This window comes from Notothenia coriiceps, unplaced genomic scaffold (genome assembly GCF_000735185.1).
Source record: "Notothenia coriiceps isolate Sejong01 unplaced genomic scaffold, NC01 NC01_scaffold00016820, whole genome shotgun sequence".
NCBI lineage: Eukaryota > Metazoa > Chordata > Actinopteri > Perciformes > Nototheniidae > Notothenia > Notothenia coriiceps.
In genome coordinates this window covers 3210-23867 of record NW_011349521.1, presented here as the reverse complement: position 1 = coordinate 23867, position 20658 = coordinate 3210, and the positions used below count along the sequence as shown (strand labels likewise).

Genomic DNA, 20658 nt, shown 5'->3' with positions numbered 1-20658 from the left:
TGTACAACAGTAGTGTCATAGACTTGTTTTGTTGTAACATTATTGTACATTGGTGTTATTTTACAACCGATGTGTTATAACATTCTAAAAATAAATACTTTTAAGATAATAACTCATTTTCTGTTAATTTCTGGGATTAATACTGAATTACAGAATGTTTTTTTCGTCCGAAATTGGCCTCCACAGTTTTAGCTCCAGATCATACTTTCTTTTCGTCTCCCTGACGTACTGGCCCTTTAAGAAGCTCCACCGCTGCACTTGGCTTTTTTTTCTTCCAGCTCAGTGTTTCACTATGGCGAATGGATAAACAAACAGAGCCCAATGGGTAGGAAAGCAGCAGTAACGGTGAACACATCTGCCCTTTAGTGACTAACACCAGTCCGGTGACTGGTGGAGGGTTTTCTGCAGGGTGTGCTCTCGGGACACGGATGCTGTCAGTGCGAATAGAAATGAAAAGAGCGAAAATAGTTTGCTTCTCCACACTGAGCACCTCGGTTTTAGCAGCCGATGATACAGGCTAAGCGTTACTGGACTCCGGACCCTTTCTTCTCCTTCTGACCGCTTCTCTGGGCTAAACATGGAAGGAGCAGAACACTAACTAACACCTTAGCTTCAGATATCACTCAGCTGTTTTCATTTTGTTTTTTACTTCAGTCGGTTTTATTTCGCTCGTATTTTTTCTTATTATTAAGTCGAGTTGATCTGCCTTAATAATGTTGACAGGATCCAAAACCACCTTCAAAGTGAGGCAAATGCTACCAGATATCAAGGTAAGGCAACGTTTAGTGAAATAACTGACTTTTAACAGCACTAGCATTAACACATACTTAAAATATACTGTCACATACGCTGAGGTATATTTGGGAATCCCTGTCCTGCTTTTCCTTTTGTTAGTCTGATTCAAAGCAGATGTCAATTTTAAGTTTTTGTTCATGAACATGTCTGGTTTGGATTCAGTTGAAGAGCCTTTGAACCCATCCTTTTTGTACATAATGTTTTAATATCCTCTTTTGGAACTTGCCACTTGCCACTCTAATATGAAGAGAAATTCAATTTCATTTTCAGTTTGATTATGATTTCCCAGTTTATATTTGATACATTTATTTCACAACACTCAATATTGCTTTGTCAGTACTATAAGTTATCACCACTAGTCATGCGATGGTCATACATCAGAGGACAGGAAGCAGGAAACACTGGCCATCATTCATCTTGCAGAGCTATAAATGTACATTCTGGTAGTCTGCAGCCTGGCTGTATTTCAAAACCTGCAGTCCTGTTTTAGAGTCTGCATAGGGCTGCTGTTTCCTTCTTTCTGGAGATGCATAGTAACTGTAAGAGGACATGATGTCGCAGGCTTTGGCTTCATGTCTTTTAAAGGCCAGTGAAGGGGTGGTGAATCTTAATCACTTCTCGTAGCAGGGGGTTTTCCTCATCTGGGATTAAGTTGTTTTACACCAGACAAATGGTGCAGACAATCATCTTCCCTGTGCACTGAACAGTTGTAGCCTGTCTCAGCTGCTTTAATTGCCTTGGAAGGCTTTGAAAGGTCACATGGTGCTATAATGAATTGCTTTGAAATGCAGTAGCTGAATCCTTGCATTTTGAATGATCAGTAAGATACTGACCCAGTTTTGAAGCACCTGAGAGGATAGAGGTTAGAAGGGGCTCATCAGTTTGATAGACAACACAGATAAATGTGCACACACAGTATGGAAGTGTTCAGAGTTTCTCACTCCTTTGGGAACAGTCTCTTGGCTCTTTGTGCTGCCTGGCTTTTTGTGTCTCGCTGGTTATTTCCAGCAGCCGCAGGGGGAATCGGTAACAGATGCCTCTTTTCTCTGCCCTGGGGCGAGGCTTGCATGTGGAGTGGGGGGTGAGCACTGTGAAACATCTGGCTGTCGTCATGGAGACACCAGTAAGGAGGTAGAGGAGTTTTGAATTTGATTACCTCCAAAAGAGACACAGACATCATCACTGTGCCCCACTGATGGAATCCCATGTGTCCAAGTATGAGAATGTGGCTGAGCATAAGATATGGTAATGCAGAGTAGTAGGCTGTGTGGATTATATGCACAGGCCACCCACACACTCTTGTGGGTTTCACTTCCAGGAGCTGCTGAGACCGCTTCGGAAAACCAAATCCAATCCTGGGCTGAATTTGGACCAGATGGCTTTTTGCAGTTTGCAATTACTCATCTGCTCTTCCTTAATCTTGGTTTAATATCTGAGTCATTTTGGATGCCATACATTATGATCATGCTGCAATTAATGATCTTTTTTTGAACAGCGTTACATTTGCGGATGCCTTTCTGGATTATTCAATTATTTGTTATACACAAAAATGCCAATTGCAATTTCCTAAAGCGGAAGGAGACATCTGCAACATGCTTGGTTTGAGCCTAAAAGAAATGTCGTTTGACAAAGAGAATCAGCCAATTGTCACCATTTTGAAGCTTGAATTAGGAAATGTTTTAGCATTTTAGCTTTACAGTGAATAAGTGAATGAAAAAACATCATCAGTGCATGCATGCTACATAAGGATGCTCATTCCTGCATCGTGCCAGTTTACTGGGCTTATTCATGCTTATTTTGGCTATGCCCATCCCCTTGAGTTCCCTTTATCTACATCTCACAGCCTGCTTTGAAGCAGTCAGCATGAAAGGCGTGCAGCACAAAGCTCCACAGAAGCAAAAATGCCAGAGGAGGGATCATCTGAGCTCTGCAGAGTGGCTGAAGATCCAAGCCTGATAGGAGCAGGCCGAAGCAGAACAGTCACCCACGCCCGCTCCCACAGGACCCAGACCTCACATTCACTGCCAGCCCCCGAGCTGCAGAGGCTTCCACTGTTTAAACAGAGCACAACAATGGGCTCTTCTTAATGGCAGAGCAGATTTATGTTTCCGTTAGAGGTGTATCGATCTGGCATTGGGGGATAATTAACCAGAGGCTCTATTCACTAGTGAAGGGGTTGAGAGGCTAGGTCCTTTGTCTGTTTTGAGTGTATATAACGGTTCTGATCATCTCACCTCTGGGACCTTAGCTGTCAGAGTAGAGGTGACTTCAAACCACATTTCATACAAGAGACTTATGATTATGAGGCACTGAGAATGCAATATCAAGCATTATATTTTGACTTAAGCTGTTTAGCTGACTCTGGCATCGGCAATGAGGTACTGTTAGTGACAATGTAAGAGGCTTAGAGAGTGTGCTTCAGAGAGGAAGAAATGTTGCTGTGGAGAGACACGCTGCATGTTGTAGACATAATAGGATTTGTTCACAGAACGATCTGTCTGACTAGGCAACCCCAGAGTCCTTTAAAACAGGAAGCCCAAACACTAATATGTCAGGGCTCCAATGAGGCCGGTATACTGATTGATGGACAATCCAACAGGAGGTGATTTGTGAATGCTGGCTAATTGAAACAGGTCATTATGCTGCTTTGGTAGTTTTTTTTACTTGATGATTTGTAATTCCTTATACACCAGGATGCAATTCCTTATACACCAGGATGATAGCCATGAAGACTTGTCAGTAAGTCTGTCACTTTTGGATTGATTGCTTTGAAATTTGGTCCCAATTAACCAAAATAACTGATCCACTGACTTTTCACCTAGGGCCACAATGAGGTTAAAGGTCCCATGTCATGGGCATTTCTACTGATCATATTTCCATTGTTGAGGTCTACTAGAATAGATTTAAATTGTGCATTTTCCAAACTCACATTGGTTTCTCATACAGCATCTCTGTATAGTATGTGTATTCACTCTCTGTCTTAAACGGCTTGTTGGAGCTCCTGCCCTCCCCCCTCCCTGTGAGCCCAGTGTGCTCTGATTGGTCGGGACGTTGCGAGGCTCATTGCTGCGAGGAGCGGACAGGTTTCCGGGTCGGCGATACAGCGAGAACAAGCGAAACTCATCCTGAGCACACACAAACACTCACAGCCGAAGTAAAAACAATAAGCGTGGCTTGATATTGAGTAAGAAAACGGTTTATAACGCTGTGAGAATGGGTCTGCGGAGAGCATTTCTCCATGATCCCAACTCGTCTATTACCAGCGTTCAGGGAGGTCTATGCAAGTCAATGGGGACTCCCTGTTAGTTAGCCAAGGGATCCTGGCTGTGTGTGAGGGGCTCCGCGGATTGGTCCATTTGGAGCAATCCGGTCATTTGTTGTTGATTTGGGTGTTCACACGTCACAGAACCCAGGAAGCAAACAATGAAAAGTGAGAAATCTCCAACGAGGCGCTCTGGGGCAGCATAGACAGGTCTTTTCTGTGTTAGAGCTTTACTCGCTACAGGGTGTACTTTGAGGGTTTTAACTCTGCAGACCGTTTACATGCAGAAAAACATTCATAACACACAAGGTACGGGTAATAACCAGAAAGGCATGACATGGGACCTTTAACATTACATTTTATTTTGTAAAATGTCTGGACAACTGTGGCTGTACTTTATAATCGGTTTATTTAGAAAACATAGTGTGCCTAAATGCAAGATGTGATGGTGACTATGATCAATAGTATATACCTGCTAAACATCAGTTAGCATGATAGCATGCAGATGTTAGCACATCGCTCCAAGCAATGCTTTGGGTAAATACAGCCTCACCTAGCTTTTAGCATGACTGTTGACCTGCTATCCTGGTTTATATGGCCTTAGATGACCTTTGAACCCTCTGTACTGTCATAACATTACAACAACTACACACATTCTCTGCCGTCACTGTACAGCAAGGCGAGGAGGAGATAATTAAGAGTCAAATATGTAATGAGACAATCCTTTTGTAAATAATGCAGTAGGGGATACTGTTAAAAGAGCCAGTAATGATCTGCTTGTTGAGTATCTTCTGTACTGGTGTTATAATTAAGAAAGGATAAGAATGAAGACACTGCCCCCTAATATCCCCTTTCATTCAAGGTTTCAGAAAAAAGAATGCTTCAAGAGCTGTGCTAATTGAGGAAGGCTTTGGCAGAGAAATGGGTTAAAAGCTGGGTTTATATGGTGTGATGCATATCTCATTAAATATTAACTGTATGAACTCTCAATTCATGAATCATTTAATGATATTTCCCCCTATATGTCAGAATCAGTTCTACTACTACTGCTACTTTACTGTGTGTTTTTCACATTCATGCCAAAACGTAGCTTTTGCTGTAATGCGGTTTCTAGATTAGGTAATTATATATGAGATTGATAATACACTAGAGGTAGTATATTTCCACAGATTCTTGTTCCACTGTTCGCTGCTGATTATTTTCAAGGCAGTTATTTAGTCCTTTAGCTCTGACCTTGAGGTTGTAGTTTCCATGCAAGAATACAGCTGATGCCAGGTCCTCTGTTTCTATCATAGCAATTTAAAAACTGTACTTCCTTGCAGGTTTGCTTCTAAAGGAAAGATAAGGATTTGAAAGAAAGTTAAAATGATTAGAAAATGATGACACTTCGCAATCCACTTTATATCGTCGGACAAAAACATCTCATGTTATTCTTTCTGGAATAAGAGGAAACAATTCAAAGTGTTCCCCATTTAGAAAAGACTACCTCATATCCTCTTTTTACTTCAGAGCCAGCTCACAATATCATATGACTGTCCCCATTCATGTTGGAAAATGAAAGCACAGTACAGTAAACAGTAACGCTAATGTGCATTTTACAAGCCCCAAAGCAGAGCATATGTCTGTAGGAGCCGCTTTTCAAAGACACTCTTAACAACACAACAGTGTGTTTTGGAACGGCACTTCAAAAAGTATCCATAGTTCAGTTTGCTTGTTTGTTTAAAATGATATTGTTCAGACTGTTAAAATGCAACTGAGCAAGGTATGTGTCACAAGAGTTTGTGTAACGAAACAACTCTCATGAACCTTCCTTATTAGCGGTTGTCCTAACACTTATAAAAATAGATTTCAAGATATTATTATGTGCCTATTATTGTCCCTCTTGAATTCCCATGCCAACTTCCTTGTGACGTTGGCTTGTTGTTGTTCAACATAAAAGGAAGAATGTTCCAGACAAGCACACTTACTGCAGAAGTCTGGGCGCAGTAGCAAAGGAAAGCCATGAGAAATGGAAACTGCAATACGCCTTGCGCCCCCCACCCCCCCCCCCCCCCCCCCCCAGAGGATGAAGGGAGGGAGCAGAGGAGGGCAAAAGTGGGGCAGCATGGGGGGGGAAGAGAGGCAATGCAAGTAATATATTGGGGACGCTGAAGCCACACAATTAAAGCAAAAGTGTTATGTCAGCTAAACACTGCGCTGGGAATGTGGTTTTTAAATAATGTGTGACAGCCTTACTTATGCACGGCATGTTTCTGCTTGGACATTATCTCATTCCTATTTTCCTGATCTCTGTTTCACCCTGCAAATGTAGCAAGTGACGGATAAATGCTTTGATTTTTCTACAAATCACATTTTGGCTAGATAAACCAAGGGAGCTCCACTCATATCAGCCTGTATCACATTATGTACACAGTCTGCAGTAAGGTGCCAGCAGTATCTCACCTTGTGTAGTGTGATGTTGTGCAGTGTGTTCACTTGCCTTACAAGACCCTCAGGCCTGAGTTTGTCAGGCTTCACAACCTTCAGAGGACATATCTAAGACACTAGACTTATGGAACAAAAACAGATCTGAATTGCCTCTGATGTTCTTCAAAGGGGATACAGAATTCAGCTGTGGGTTTGCTGTGGGTGTTGATGCAGAGACTGAAAGAAAGCATAATAAAATGTTAAAACCAGATGAAAAAAAAAATGAACAATGCTTTGGCAAGCAGAAGCTAACTCTTGTAAAACTTTACTGTTGTGTTTTTCTCCGGCGGTTTTGCATTCGGTCTTTGAATTTGGTCAGCAAAATTGGTAGAACTATAACAATATTTAAATATGTGTCGGGAAGAAAACCATGCTATTGGCTCAAACTTGTTGCATTACAGATGTTGGCAGTGTGCAAAAAGAACGGCATAGAAACAGAGCAAACCTTCCTGTATGACATTAATTAGTGCTCGTATGTGAATTGATTCAAATCATTCTTTGTTTTTATAATGGGATCATGGCTCACATTGCCTTATAGTTGAATAATCAGCAAGTTAGTGTTAGTTTATTTTCTCCCTTTGTATACACTTAAAGTCTTTTACTAATGAATTTGCTTCATACATATGCAATTATATCATAAACTATGACCTTCAAGATAACATCCAGATATGATTAGTTGCAAACTGGCAGACTCTTGGGGGTGAATACGTGTGATTTGACTACCTTTTCAAGGAGCAAAGGTCCTCTTTGTGAAATGTTTTTTATGGGGGCCCACAAGCTTAGAGTCTCAGGTTTTCACGAGCCGGCTGCTCACACAGAATCCACCGCACTGCAGAACTGTTAGCACTGGCGACTCAGTAGATTCCTTGTTATTGTTCACACATCGTTGCTGACTCCGATACATACCGGTGCTTTGTGATATGGCTGGTGCTGCTAATAAAACACAGATTCATAGTTTCATTGTGAGGGAAACTAGGCTCTACAATGTATAGCTTCACTTAATGTCAACTCAGCACTTTAACTCTATTTCTGTGCCGCTTTAAAGATTGTTCAACACCTGTATAACCACACCGTTCTCTCACATTGCAGGGCATGGCATGTTATGGGCCGATTAATGTAAACAGCCTTCACAAGAGGGGGGGGGCAAAGTTAAGTGGAAGCATATGTGCTAGTAAGTTCACAGCCTGATTATAGAAACCTCTGTGGCTAAGTGGAGTTGTAGGCTTGCTTTTAAAACAGACCAGAGTACGTGAGACTTCATGACTGCTATAGAGAAAGCAGGAACAAACAACAAGATGGAAACTCCGCATCATGGAGCATTGTGGAGTTGGCTTTGTGTCTTTGTCTTTGAAAGTGAGTCCATCAAGACAAGCATTGAGAGAAGCAGACATAACTTATATTTAATCAACAACACCAAAGGGGGCAAGGCTCTGTCCTTGTGTTAAGTGAGTTTCTTCACTTTTAAAGACATTTAAAGAAAGAGTCTGCAAATATGGTTCCATTTTAAAAAGAAAACTGTTTTCTTAGTCGATCTGGGTGTTTTTGTTCTTGTGAGTCGTGGTTAACAAAATGTTATTATTGTTTTTGTTACGTTCTTTATTTAAATACACTTTTCCAATATACTGTATGCCATTTCACTCACTTTTTTTTTAACTTCATTTCAACTTTGGCACATGCCCTTTTGGTTTCTTCAGATGAGAAGTACTTTGCCACCTCTTTTTTACCTCTTATATTTAAGGCTACTGCTTTACATAAAGACATATTCTCTCTTCCAAAGTTCTCCTATATCGCTGTTACAGACAGACAGTCCGTCACAGACAGTGATGTGTAAAATACAGGCTGAATAAACCAATTATGATTAAGCAATGCTAATGTCTGTTCTGTTTTCCCAACAGGAGAGGATGCTGAGTCAGAGTGGAGTGAGCGCAAGGAGTCGAGATGTGCTCGGTCTCCGCTGCCTACCAGGTACGTTTGTGCTTTTATAAGCTTACTTTAGAAACTCCTACAAAGTTATATATTTTTTTACGTGTATTTTTAAAGAGCACGATGACCATGATCCATACATCAGTTCCCTTCGGACGTCCTAAACTTCTGCTTTTGAGAAAACCACACTAACTCCCAGTTCTGCACATCTTGACCTCATAACTGAAGAATGATTCCAGATCCTGTGAAGCCGTTAGCAGCTGAGCATCACAGCCAGTCAGACACAGGACTGCGCCATAGAGTAATACATAATATACCGACTCCCAACACAAACTGCAGCTGCAGTGCTGCTCCAGGATCAGATGATGAATCCACATTGAGGCAGAAAGCTGCTGCTCTCATTGTTCTCTCTCTGGTTGGAAACTTGTAGCCACACCTGGAGCAGGAATGTCACAGCAGGTGCTTTGCCTTTGAGATGGGAAAAGATCTAAAGCAGAAAGCTAATCTGAACACAAAAGGAGAATGGGAGCCTCAGTTGTTTGGCTATGGTAAAACGATCTTACAGATGTATTGCATAATGAGTTCTGCTCACAGGAAGGGCTGCAGGATTAGAAAAACTGCTATTGCATTATTTTCATTAAGCAGTTAGAAGCTATATGACCTGTTTGAGCTCATTTGCCTTCTTGACTCATAATAAATGTGTGATCATTGCATGTTTGCTGCTGCATCCTCAGATGTTAACAGAATGTAATTAAAATACGCTGACCATTTTCTTCTTGTGTGTGACTAAAGATAAGAAGTAAAGAACCTTGATTTCTATATTTATCGCAGAATTTTAATAACTTTCTTTAAGCAGCTCCAGTACAAATCACATGGAGGTGCATTGTAAGGCATCACGTGTTATTTCTGTATACCTCACCATACCTTTCACTCTTTGTGTTTACCCACAAACTGTGACTAGTTCCCTTCTTGTAGATTCAGCTACTTGTCCCCTGGCTGTAGAGAGAGTTCAGACAGCTAGTTCAGCCAGAGGTCAACCTTCTTAACCCGGTGATAATCTGCTGGATGGAGTAGGAGCACAGCAATGCTCCTCCGCTGCAGTCTGAGTTATCTCATCGTCGTGTGTCAGCAACAGCCTACAGCAGCTGATCTTTTAACGCTGCACATCAGCACTTACTCACAGCACTTTCCAGCAGATTAAGAGTGAACGAGGGCGTGGGCGTGTTAGATAGGAGTTTATGAGGTAGGGACATGCTTACTTGGCATTGCCTCATCCTGCCTCTCCATGACTGCTATCTCTTTTTGTCACATACTAAAAACCACAAATGAAAATATTGTGCCCAGTTCTTCACTGTTATTGCATTGGATCTCCTAACCTTTTAAACAGACATGAATAGTTATAAACATCCAATACAGTCAAAAACACAGTTATTCACTCACACACCTTCTTTACATTACAGTACATTGCATTTAGCTGACGGTTTACTCCAAAGCGACGTACTAACACAAACACTTCCTTCGTTTCGTTCACATAGTCAGCTTAATTTGTTTTCCAGCAGAGTGTTTTCATCAAATGCTTTCCAGTCTCTTCTGGTCCTTTACAAAACTCACACACCCACAAGAGATCCTATTCTTAGCTGTTAACATTTCACTGTGAAATGTCGACTGTCTTAACTTCATGTTTTTTTTCGCCCTGCTGGCTTTTAACTTAAGCTCCATCTTCAACACCGTCTAGCTGTTCCCTTACCTCTCTCTTTCCCTTCCTTCATTCCAGGCAGATTAAAAACCCAGCTGTCTTTTATCAACGGAGAGTAGAAGAACCGTGTCGGCGGGACTGTTTTCTCTTTTTCCAGCGAGACCTATATTAGCTCCTCCATGAGCTAGAATGACTTGCCATTACTCTGCTGTAAATGTAGCAATTCATTTCATTTTCTCTAAAGTGATTCAGGTTTCAGGCGGGGAAAGCTATCCTTTGGCTTTGTGCACGTTCTGCAGAGAAAGTGTTGAGACAATTTGTGAGAACAAGTTCACTTTGAGACACAAAGGAGTCGCGGGTCAGCGTTACCCCACCGAGTGAAAGGGCTCACATTACACCTGCCGACTTTCTCTCTCTTGCACATACTCTGCAAAAGGACGGGTCATTCATCCATCATGTGTAGAAACTGCCTTTTTACTTCTCATATCACTCCGGTGCTGTTGTAGTAGATTCACTTAACAGGGCAAAAACATAGTCCTGTCTCAAGCTTGATCCACTCCATTACCAAAAAAGCATAGGAATCACTTAATCATAAATGTTGGGGAAATATTTTCCTGGGCTCATAACTTTGACCCATTATCAGTTTGTAGTGCCCTCGCTGACTTCAGGCCTGCAACTTGTCCCTGCCTGTTGGCGTCAGCTGAGATAGAGGTGTTATGGTTTTATCTTGTTATGAAACATGTTGTGTGGAGGTTGTGGCTCAGTGGTTAGTGCGCTGATCTTCGGAACAACATTCCGCTGTGTCCTTGGACAAGACACTTCACCCCAACTTGTTCCTGTGGGGATTGCCCACGGTATTGAATGTAAGTCGCTTTGGATAAAAGCGTCTAACAAGTGACATGTAATGTAATGTTGATTCTTCTGTCAGAACTATCTAAATACATGGGTCTGAGGTAGAGATCTTCAGACTTGGTTTTGTATCCGCTGTGTCGCCTCGCGGCACATGACATGTCTTGTGAATTCTCCGGGTGAAGCTCCAAATAAACCCTCAGTGTTTGCTATCAAAGTTCCTGCTCTCTCTGAGTCCTGTCTCCATTACTTCAGAAGTTTCCATCACAATAAATATGATTGCAGAAGTTGTCCCGCTGTCTCAGTAGTTACCGGGCAGTGCTCGGTGTCCACGGTGTTCTCATGTGACACCGGGACACAGGACCGCAGAAACCGAGCCGGCCTGCGGGGGGGCGAGCGGATCAGGACAGCTCCGACAGCCATAGGTAGATCATGTACCTTTTTCAATGCTGCGAGTGGGGGAGGGGGGTTTACTGTCCATTCACACACAATGCCAAGAGTCCAGGACCCCCTTCAGAGCCACTTCACAATCCCCCCTTTCTCCATAGTCTTATGTTACCGTGGGATTAAAAGGCTGTCCATCAGTTTTAAACCTCGTTGATTGATGGACAAGAGACCAGAGAATCGACATTTGTACACTTGGGTTGCGATCTTGATATTGAAAAAGGTATTACATGATCTGTATTTAGATTTTTAATGGATGTTTTCCAGTTCAGTGTCCATGGCATTACACAACGGATATTTTTATATTTTTGGGTGGATTTTTAATTATGATAATCACTTTGTCTGGAGATAATCTAGTAGCAGTTTAACATGCATATGACGGGGGAACTCCACAGAGACTGGCTTAGTGGAGGGTAAAGTTGGACATGTTTTGCTTTTATTATAGCTTTAAATGACAAGCTTACCAAACGTGATCTGCATTTTGAAACGGCTGTCTGTTTGTGGAAGTTGCATGTCATGAGGGTTAGTGGTCTGTGGTTCTGTGTACTAAAATATGTAAACTGAGCAGTCTTTTGTACTGTGTCAAATGATGTTATAGACGCCAGGCAGGACTTCTCTCTTTGTCACCTATACAGAGAATTTCCTCATAATTCGCTACACCCCAGCCAGAGCTTTAAGGTCTGCTGACCAGCTGTTGCTGATAGTGCCCAAGACCAGGCTCAAAACCCCAGGTCACCGAGCCTTCGCAGCAGCTGGCCCCAGGCTCTGGAACAGTCTGCCGCTCCATGTGAGGTCGGCCCAGACACTAGGGTTTTTTAAATCTACACTTAAAACTCAATTCTTCTCTCTGGCCTTCTAGTCTGCACGAGTACGACTCCTGACATTTCCCTGTGTTTTATTTTTTATTTGTGCTGTTGTATTTGTTGTAAAGTATTTTTATTGCATGTACAGCACTTTAGCTCCACCAAAAATCGTTTTAAAAATGTGCTATATAAATAAAACTTGATTTGATAAGCTGGTAGTTTTCCGAAACTGCTGTATCTATTTGAACCAAAGCAATCTATTCGTCGCTCTCTTCTTACATTCAAGTCAGTGACCACAACGTCAACAGAAGCCGCTGAAACATTAAAGGCTAAACTTAAACATGAATGCATTCAAAGTGTGTACAGCCTATATTTAAAACAACGAAACTAGGTCTTCATCAGAGCACATGTTCTTCCTCTGCTCTCTCAAAAGCAAGGTTCAAATTGTGGTGGCATGCAACATTTTATGATTGCAATTCATTTAATTAAAGCCAGTGACTGCTGGGTTTCAGTTTACAAAGCTATGTGTGCAGCTTTTGCCCTGCGGCGTCTCTTGATTTATTCACCCTCTGCTCCCCAGTTGGTCAAACTCCAACCCATTTTGGTGAGCTGTCAACTCCGTAATGCCGTCAGAGTTTGACTTCAATCTGAAAAGCTGCCACTGGCCATTAATACATCTACAGCAAACAGGGAATCTGCACTCTGCCTCTCTGACATGTTCAACGGTTCTTTTGTGTCCTAACCATTGTTTCTGCTATATGGTTTTGCTGTTTCTAATGTAGTCCTGCTAACTGTTGGCCCACAGCAGAAAGCATGCACTAAACAAATAGGCAATCCTTAAACATCATAAACATCAGTGGCACACGCAGGGTCACAGACCAGAACAGGACTTTAAAGAAAATGTCAATTAAAATGTATTATTTGAATGTATAGCATTTCATCATTTGGCTGAAGTCAATGTTAAAGAAGTGCACTTAAACTGCTCTAGTGCAGCATGAATTGTTATTCTCGGTGTAGCTCTGCATGAAGCACGTCAATGATTTGATTGAATTAAAGCACAACACCGTCGTAAAACACCTTCATTCTGGACCACCTGCTAACACTAACTTCTTAAACCTAACCAAAGAGTGAAAACAGGCCCTGTGCTCCCTGTCTTCCTCTTGGATGTCAAACCCCCCCCCGAGCTCTCCAATCTGGCTGCAGGAATGTTTTCGGCTCTGTTGCACCCTGGGGAGACATTAAAAGGAAGCACGGAAAGCCACAGATTGTCCTTTTGCAAGACAAGCTCTCAACAAGGGTTCACTTGTGTTCACCGCCCTGCTAAGCATCTTACATCTCTGTCTCAAGATCATGTGTGGTGGGGTTTAGCCGGGGCTAGGGGTTTCTAGGAGTGGGTTTGGAGAAATAATCATAGGGCACGCACAAAGAATTAAACTGTGCAATTAGCCAATGATGGTGCTGGAAGTCAGGCCTCCTCTTCCTCTTTCCGCCGCAGAATAAAAGAGTGTTTTCTGTTTGTGCTGTGGTGGTCACGTTCTTCAAGCTAAGAGCATGAATTAGAAAAGGCATTTTTAGTTTTGGGCAGAGCTAGTTATTTCCACATGAGTCAAGGAATTTTGTGTTTCCTCAAAATGTTTTTTTATTCAGTTGTGAGGAACGGGCACATCATTTTCACAGTGGAGTGAATTTGAGTCTTTTTAGAGAGTAGGAAAACATTAGCCTTGCCAAATACTCTCGTCGTGGACAAAAAGGCCTTTTTCTCCTCGTCTACTTTATCCTGGATTCTGTTGTCATGGAAACACACAGTCTATCTGGCAAAGGCTGTGTGTTCTTGCAGGAGACTGTTAAAAATGTGCTGTCTCACTGCTGTTTGTGTGTTTTGGTGAAACAGTTTTCCTTTTTTTCGACTTGAGAACGTTTGTGCACATCTGTGTTTGTGTGCAAGAGATTTTCTCTGTGAAAAGTTTGTTTTTGGAAGCGTTTGTTTTCCACTTTCTGTTGCTTCTTCAACCTTTCCCTCTCTAATTAGGAATGATGAGGATCCATCACTCAGAGTTAACAGAATCAACAGATTATTACTAAAGCACAGATAAAGTACACATTTGTACATGTTTACCACAGTATAAGTGACAAGACAAATATCATTCCAGTTAAATTAAGTCAATATAACACATTTATTGTTACATTTCTCATCAATTATCTCCTAAATTCATTTATTATGTAGGTTTTGAATCAGTCAAGAGTTATGAAGGTTATGAAATCAAGCTGTTCAACTACATCAGTCAGTCAAGTCAGTCAAAGTAAACTTTATTGTCAACCTTTCAGTTTGTGTGTACAGACAGAGAGATCGAAATACCGTTTCCCACAATCCCGAATACAAAAATATATAACAATATGTATACAAATATGTCATATATACAAAATAACAGTCACTTCAATATTTTTGTGTATACATTATGAATCAGACAACAAAATTGTAATTCACAAGGACGCTAATTTCTTTTTGCAGAAAACCAAGTTGTAAGGTGTAATGTAATTCAGAACAGAGTTACTTGCATCCATGAGATGCTGTTTTTGTTGTTCTTCCTGCTCCTCCCTGCCCATCCTCAGTGTCCTGAGGACTTGCAACAATAAGCAACAGTTTGACCTTTGTGCTGAAGGTAGTGGCTCGCTCAGTGGACTCCATGCTGCTGTAAACTTCCTGTTATGTATCCTCCTTAGAAGCCCCCGCCTATGAACACACTCAGTTACACAATTTCATCAGACTTCTAAAAATACACTACTCATATCTTCCATCCTGTGACCTCTGCACCACATCTCTCTTTGTTTGTCCCCTCCAGGCGAGTGTGTTCTTCAGCGAGCTGTTATGGTGAGGAAGAAGCTCTCTGCCAGGGAAGGAAGAGGATGGGTGTCAGGGACCCTTTTCTGTACCCACTTCAGAGTGGCCTTCGTGCCCCAGGACAGCCCCAAACCTGACGTGAGTCCCTCTGAACAGCTGTACTTAAATAATTGTTGTTGTTGTTGTTGTTGTTGTTGTTGTTCAAAGGATGACATTGGAAAAACATTTTCATTTTAATAACTAACTCTTAATTCCTGATGCAGGACAATGCAGACCCAGTGCTTTTAGGAGATCATGATGTGGCGCTGGCGTCCATAGAGAAGGTTGTGGNCGATCTTTTGAAAATCACGTGATCGGCTCCGATCCCCGATCACGTGATCGGATCGGGACATCTCTACTTGAAACGTCTCAACTCAACCTCAGCAGTTAACGTTTCCACCCAAATGTAAAGTCACCTGGTGTAAAGTCAAGGACTATGTTGCATTTATCAGGAATTGGTAACTCTACAGTAAACATTTAGTAAGAGTTAGGAGACATGTTTGAGTGACGCCAAAAAGCTTCAAAACATTCTAGTTGCACTTTGTTCGTTTTCATTTCAAATATGTATTAGCTCGACACCCTCTTCCACCCACCTGTGGTACATCTTCCTCCAGAGTAACACTGATAAAGTTTTCGAACATGGCCACCATCGATGGAGCGGCGATCACATGGCAGTTGACCAAGTCAGACAGAAAACGCACCTACAAAGAGAAGATATCGTGTCAACAGAGAAAGCAAAAGAGATGTGAGGTCAACTTTATTGTCAATCTTTCAGTTTGTGTGTACAGACAGAGAGATCGAAATACCGTTTCCCACAATCCCGAATACAAAAATATATAACAATATGTACAAAAATATGTATATACCTATATATAAACAATCAGACACACGCATATGCACACATTAAGACATAAATAAAAGCACAACAATAGATATATACAAAATAACAGTCACAGTCGATGAATAAAAGTCAGCGTACCAAGTAAACAGCTTCGTTGTACAGGTTGTTTTTCAGAGTCTCCTTGAGTTGTCTGATCATGGCTTCCACAAACTCGCCCCCAAAGTTGTAGTTCCTGGCGTTCAGGAGGCCGACCAGAGTCGTGTACACAGACAGCTTCTCGGGGAGGAGGCGGGCGCTGTCACCCAAACACAACTCAGTGAGAAAAGACCACGCAAACAGTCAGCATTCAACAGTGAGCATGTGAGAAGTGGTGAGGAACTTACACGGCACATAAAATGCGCAGGATTTTGTTTTTGTAGTTTGGAAGGTCGGCCTCCAGGACACCTGCAAGCCCCTCCAAGTTGCTCTCCAGGGACGAAGTACTCTGTGAAGAACAAGTAAACAATTTGGTTTGTTTTTGCTGAACTATAGTGTTTTAAATGATATCAGAGCCTGTGAGGAGAAGAGAAGTGCTCTACATAGATCTGCAGGAGCTAGATTTCCCCGGTGGATGTTTTACCTTCTCCCCCACACGACATATCAGTGACTCCAGGCGATCTTCTATTTCAATGGGCTCCGACGTTCTCCTCCTTTTGTGTTCCTGACCTCCTGAAAGAGCAAAAGAACAACAAAATAATCGCAAAGTGAGTGGAAGACAAACAGGAACTGATAGAGTAACTCAATGGCAACCTTAATGGAAAATACACCGTAACACCATTAGATGTGTTTATGAAGCCAGGCTGTAAACACATTTCATGGTTAATATTAAATAGCTCAGATTTAAATTGATTCTATCAGGTTCTCCTTGCAATGAGTCATGAGGTTAAATATGACTGACCCTGAATTAGTAGGGACTACATATGGAGTTGATGATGATGGTGTTACAACTTGACAAGTATGTCTGTTATCTAGCAAACATGAATATATCCTTGCAATAAATGAAAGCAGTCATCCTTCAAAAGTAATTGGAATCTAAAAGTAACATAACCTTCTTTGATGTTGTACTTTTAAATAATTACAGTTCAGTTTTAAGGTGGATTTCCCCTTAACTGCTAATCAATAACTACCTTTAACTGGCCATGCGTCAGTGGTTTATGGATATTCTTGTGGATAGTAAAACAAAGCATCGGTACATGTAATATAAACTACTCTAAGTGAGGTATTTGTATTATTCACATCACTTGGTTGCCGCCCCCATACGAACCACACAGGTTAACATTAGCTAACCTAGCACCTAGTGCTAACATACACCGGTTAACACTAGTAAAACAAAAATCTTCTAGCTTTCAACCCGCTATACCGACACCACAAATCAACCCGTATTTACTGTGAGACATGTTAATGTTGCAATGAAAAGACTTAAACTTAAATTCGTGAAGTAATTAATAACCATAATTGCATCGAAGTGATTAAACACGCTAACGTTAGCTCGTTAGCACAACGTCTGATTGTGCTAGCTGTACACATGTAACAAACGGTCACTAACCGTCATTCTCGCTCTCGCTGTGTCGTCTCCTGGACATTTTGTTATTCCGTTTCACTATAAATGTAAGGAAATTCGACAAAAAAAGTATATGAAATAATAATGCAGCTTTGCAGGGCTTCTAGATCATTCAGCCTGGACGTTATTCGTGGAGCAGAAAAATACTAGCGGTCCGATTCAAGTGATGGACATCCGGGGCAACAGGAAGGTGCATCGTTTTGAATAACATATATATATTTTCCCTTTATTTTTCAAGAACATCATATATTTTGTATTCAAGAAAGTTGCCTTCAGGGGTAGACATATAGAACAAATATATTAAGGAATACAGTTTCATATTTCAGATTCATTACAGCCAAACAAATCACAGTCAGGACAGTTAAAAGGAGCACCGAGGAAGATGATGTGTTATCATATTATATAAGAAAAACAGAGTTAATACAAGATAATTTAACATTTTATTTTATTTATTCCGTCCTCCATAGATAATTCTGGTCCCCACTCCAATACAGTAGGTGGCAGTAAATGCACATAAAAGCTGTTTTTGTGAAACAACAGAAGAAGTTGAAGAAGGTGCACCGTCCTTTTTCGTCCGATGTCGATATTTACTAAAGCACGTTTGGTGACAGTTGTGTGTTTACAACCTATATAAAGGAATTTTAAGACGTTATATTTAATATTTTCCGACATCAATTAACATTGAATGTCCTGGTAATGCATAACTTCTACATGTAGAGAAGACATTTCTTATAACTTAGATTATAAGTGATTAGTAGATTGTTACAGATCCTAAAAACATGGCAGAGGATAATACATCTTTCTCAGAGTTCATGGACTTGGATCTTGACACTCGGACATGTAATGGAGTGAGACAGGAGAAACAGTTGTCTGCCTCACAGAGAAGAGGCTACAGCTTGTGCAGGAGGAAGGTGAGTAAACAACAAACAGCTGATTGATGTTGTTTGCTCTCAACACGTTGCAAGTTAGGTAAACACAGCTAGGATCATGTGTGTGATCAGAGAGCTTACATGTATAGTAACATATAGTTGCAGTGTTTGCAGAGGTGGGAAGTTACTAAGTATACTAACTAGAATACTGTACTTAAGATTACCTTTTTTTTGTTTTACTTATGGTGGGATTTCTGCAGGGATCCGTACCAAAATCCCAAGTGTTTTCTGAGGTGTGTTTATGTGAATATGATGTGTGGGTCAGGGCATCTGTGCAGCACATCGGTATTTTGACACATTTAGCCTATAACATTTATTACATCTCCTGAGATTTGTAAATTGTTATATGATATATTGTAAAATAATTGAGAAAATACGATTCTGCTACTCAAAATTATCTTTATTTTTTTATTGTGTCCCACATCAATGTTTCCCCCCATGTATGTGTATTACAACCTCATCAAAAGTGATATCTTCTCAGTTAAAATACGTAAATAAGGAATAAAACAAACCTTTTCAGAAGGGCACATCAGTCATGAATAAACCCCTTCAACTCACATTCGTCAATAGACATGGCATTCTATGAAAGGTCCCAATTAGGTTGGAAAGTTGAATTTTCCCCACAAATTAATTATAAGACATGTCAATACGGGGTGACGGGGTGGAAGTACAATAGTTTACTTGTCCTTAAAGTAACAAAAACTGGCCGAAGAAATTACGTCGTTGTTTGAAGTGGCCAGCAAGGGCAAATAATAGTACAGTTTTCTTATTGTAAGTTAGTTTAAACTTTGGCCGGGCAAACAGAGCTACGGTCTGGAAAAACTCTGTCATAAGCCGGACTTATAGGTTAATAGCCACGTCAAAGAGTAAAACTTACAGTTACTAAGAAATTACCAATACAGTGTGCCGAATTTTTGAGACAGCCACGAAGACCGATATCACGTTGTGTTTTGTTGTATAACTACGTTAACCGACACATCTTTGTATTGACATCATTACATACAGATTATTTTTTGTGTAGAGGTTGGAATCTGACTGGAATTTAGTAGGAAAAAGGGTAGAAAAACTTCTCTCCCACAACTAGCGCAATCGCAGCTACATTCGCAGCCAGCGGTACAAACCACGGAGGCTGACAAGGTAACTACGGAAGTCAACGGTGGGCAAGTGGACTCTTGCGCTTATATTAAAGTTTTCCTGCCAAGTTGACTCCATTTTAAGAAAAGAACATTTTAAGACAATCCATAAGATTTCCAAACTACCGTCCTAAATCCTCCTAACTTAGTGGAACGGTCCATTCACGTCGAAGAACAGTGTGTTTCGAGAGACGGTTCAGTGTCTACTTGTACACCTAGCCAGTAAAACTCTCATTGCCATTATCTCAATCTGGAACGGACCTGGAGACTTTTCTTTCTTATTGTTTCTCTGTCTATCTTTACACTATACCTGTACATGAATATACGCGACAACTAGGTCAGAAATTCTGGGGAAGTTTCGCGGAACATGATGATGGTACGAAGTAAGTGGGGTAAGTGTGGGAAGTATGTCTCGTCACATGGAATGAGACTTCTTGGATTTGTAAGGTAGTGTGTGAGTGTGTGGCAACCGGTAAGCCCCAATAATTCATAAGAGCGGGTTCCTATGTCAGCTGTACAACTGACGTACGCCGCCCTTAGCTTGGGATTGGGGTCTATAGTATAATATTTTTATGCAAAATTAGTTGTAAAAAATCTTAATGTTTACAATTGAACTAAAATCTACTTAAAAGTGAATCCCTTGTCTGTTGATATGGATCTGTCTCCTTAAGTTTTACACTAGTCATAAGACCTCGACGAGGAGTCTCTACACGAACCACAGTCCATAGGTCCGCTTTTTACAGGTGGACGAGCGGAGTGTGAGCAAGTCGACGACACAAAGTCGAAAAGAAGGTCAGAACCAAGTTGTCTGTGAACTATTCGCAGGACACACTCGGCGAGACATAAAGTCCCTAGTACTCAGGCCGGTGCACAAATCACTTACCGTCTGAACAAGAGATTCCAAGACTGGTGTCGTCGTGGTTCTCCTCAGGCGGGAGGGAGGACGTGGCGCCGCCCAGCGCAGACGACAAAGCGTGAGGAACCTCGCGGTGTCTCTTCGGCCGTTTTGCCTGACCACTTCCCCTTTTTTGCTCCACGA

General features: G+C 41.3%; 2 protein-coding genes across 2 annotated transcripts; one reads left to right on the top strand and one right to left on the bottom strand.

Moving 5' to 3' along the window:
• Positions 1–287: 287 nt before the first annotated feature.
• LOC104949798 (myotubularin-related protein 10-like) lies at positions 288–15430 on the top strand. Its single transcript, XM_010776205.1, has 4 exons — positions 288–770; positions 8419–8488; positions 15079–15215; positions 15341–15430. The coding sequence occupies exons 1-4, from the start codon at positions 714–716 to the stop codon at positions 15428–15430; spliced, it is 354 nt and encodes a 117-aa protein (XP_010774507.1). The 5' UTR covers positions 288–713.
• Positions 15431–15667: 237 nt separating this feature from the next.
• LOC104949797 (nuclear cap-binding protein subunit 1) lies at positions 15668–17713 on the bottom strand. Its single transcript, XM_010776204.1, has 5 exons — positions 17543–17713; positions 16577–16665; positions 16341–16441; positions 16096–16252; positions 15668–15817 (listed from the first exon to the last, which is right to left on the bottom strand). Exons 1-5 carry the CDS (start codon positions 17577–17579, stop codon positions 15668–15670), a joined length of 534 nt encoding a protein of 177 aa, XP_010774506.1. The 5' UTR covers positions 17580–17713.
• Between the last annotated feature and the right edge of the window lie 2945 nt (positions 17714–20658).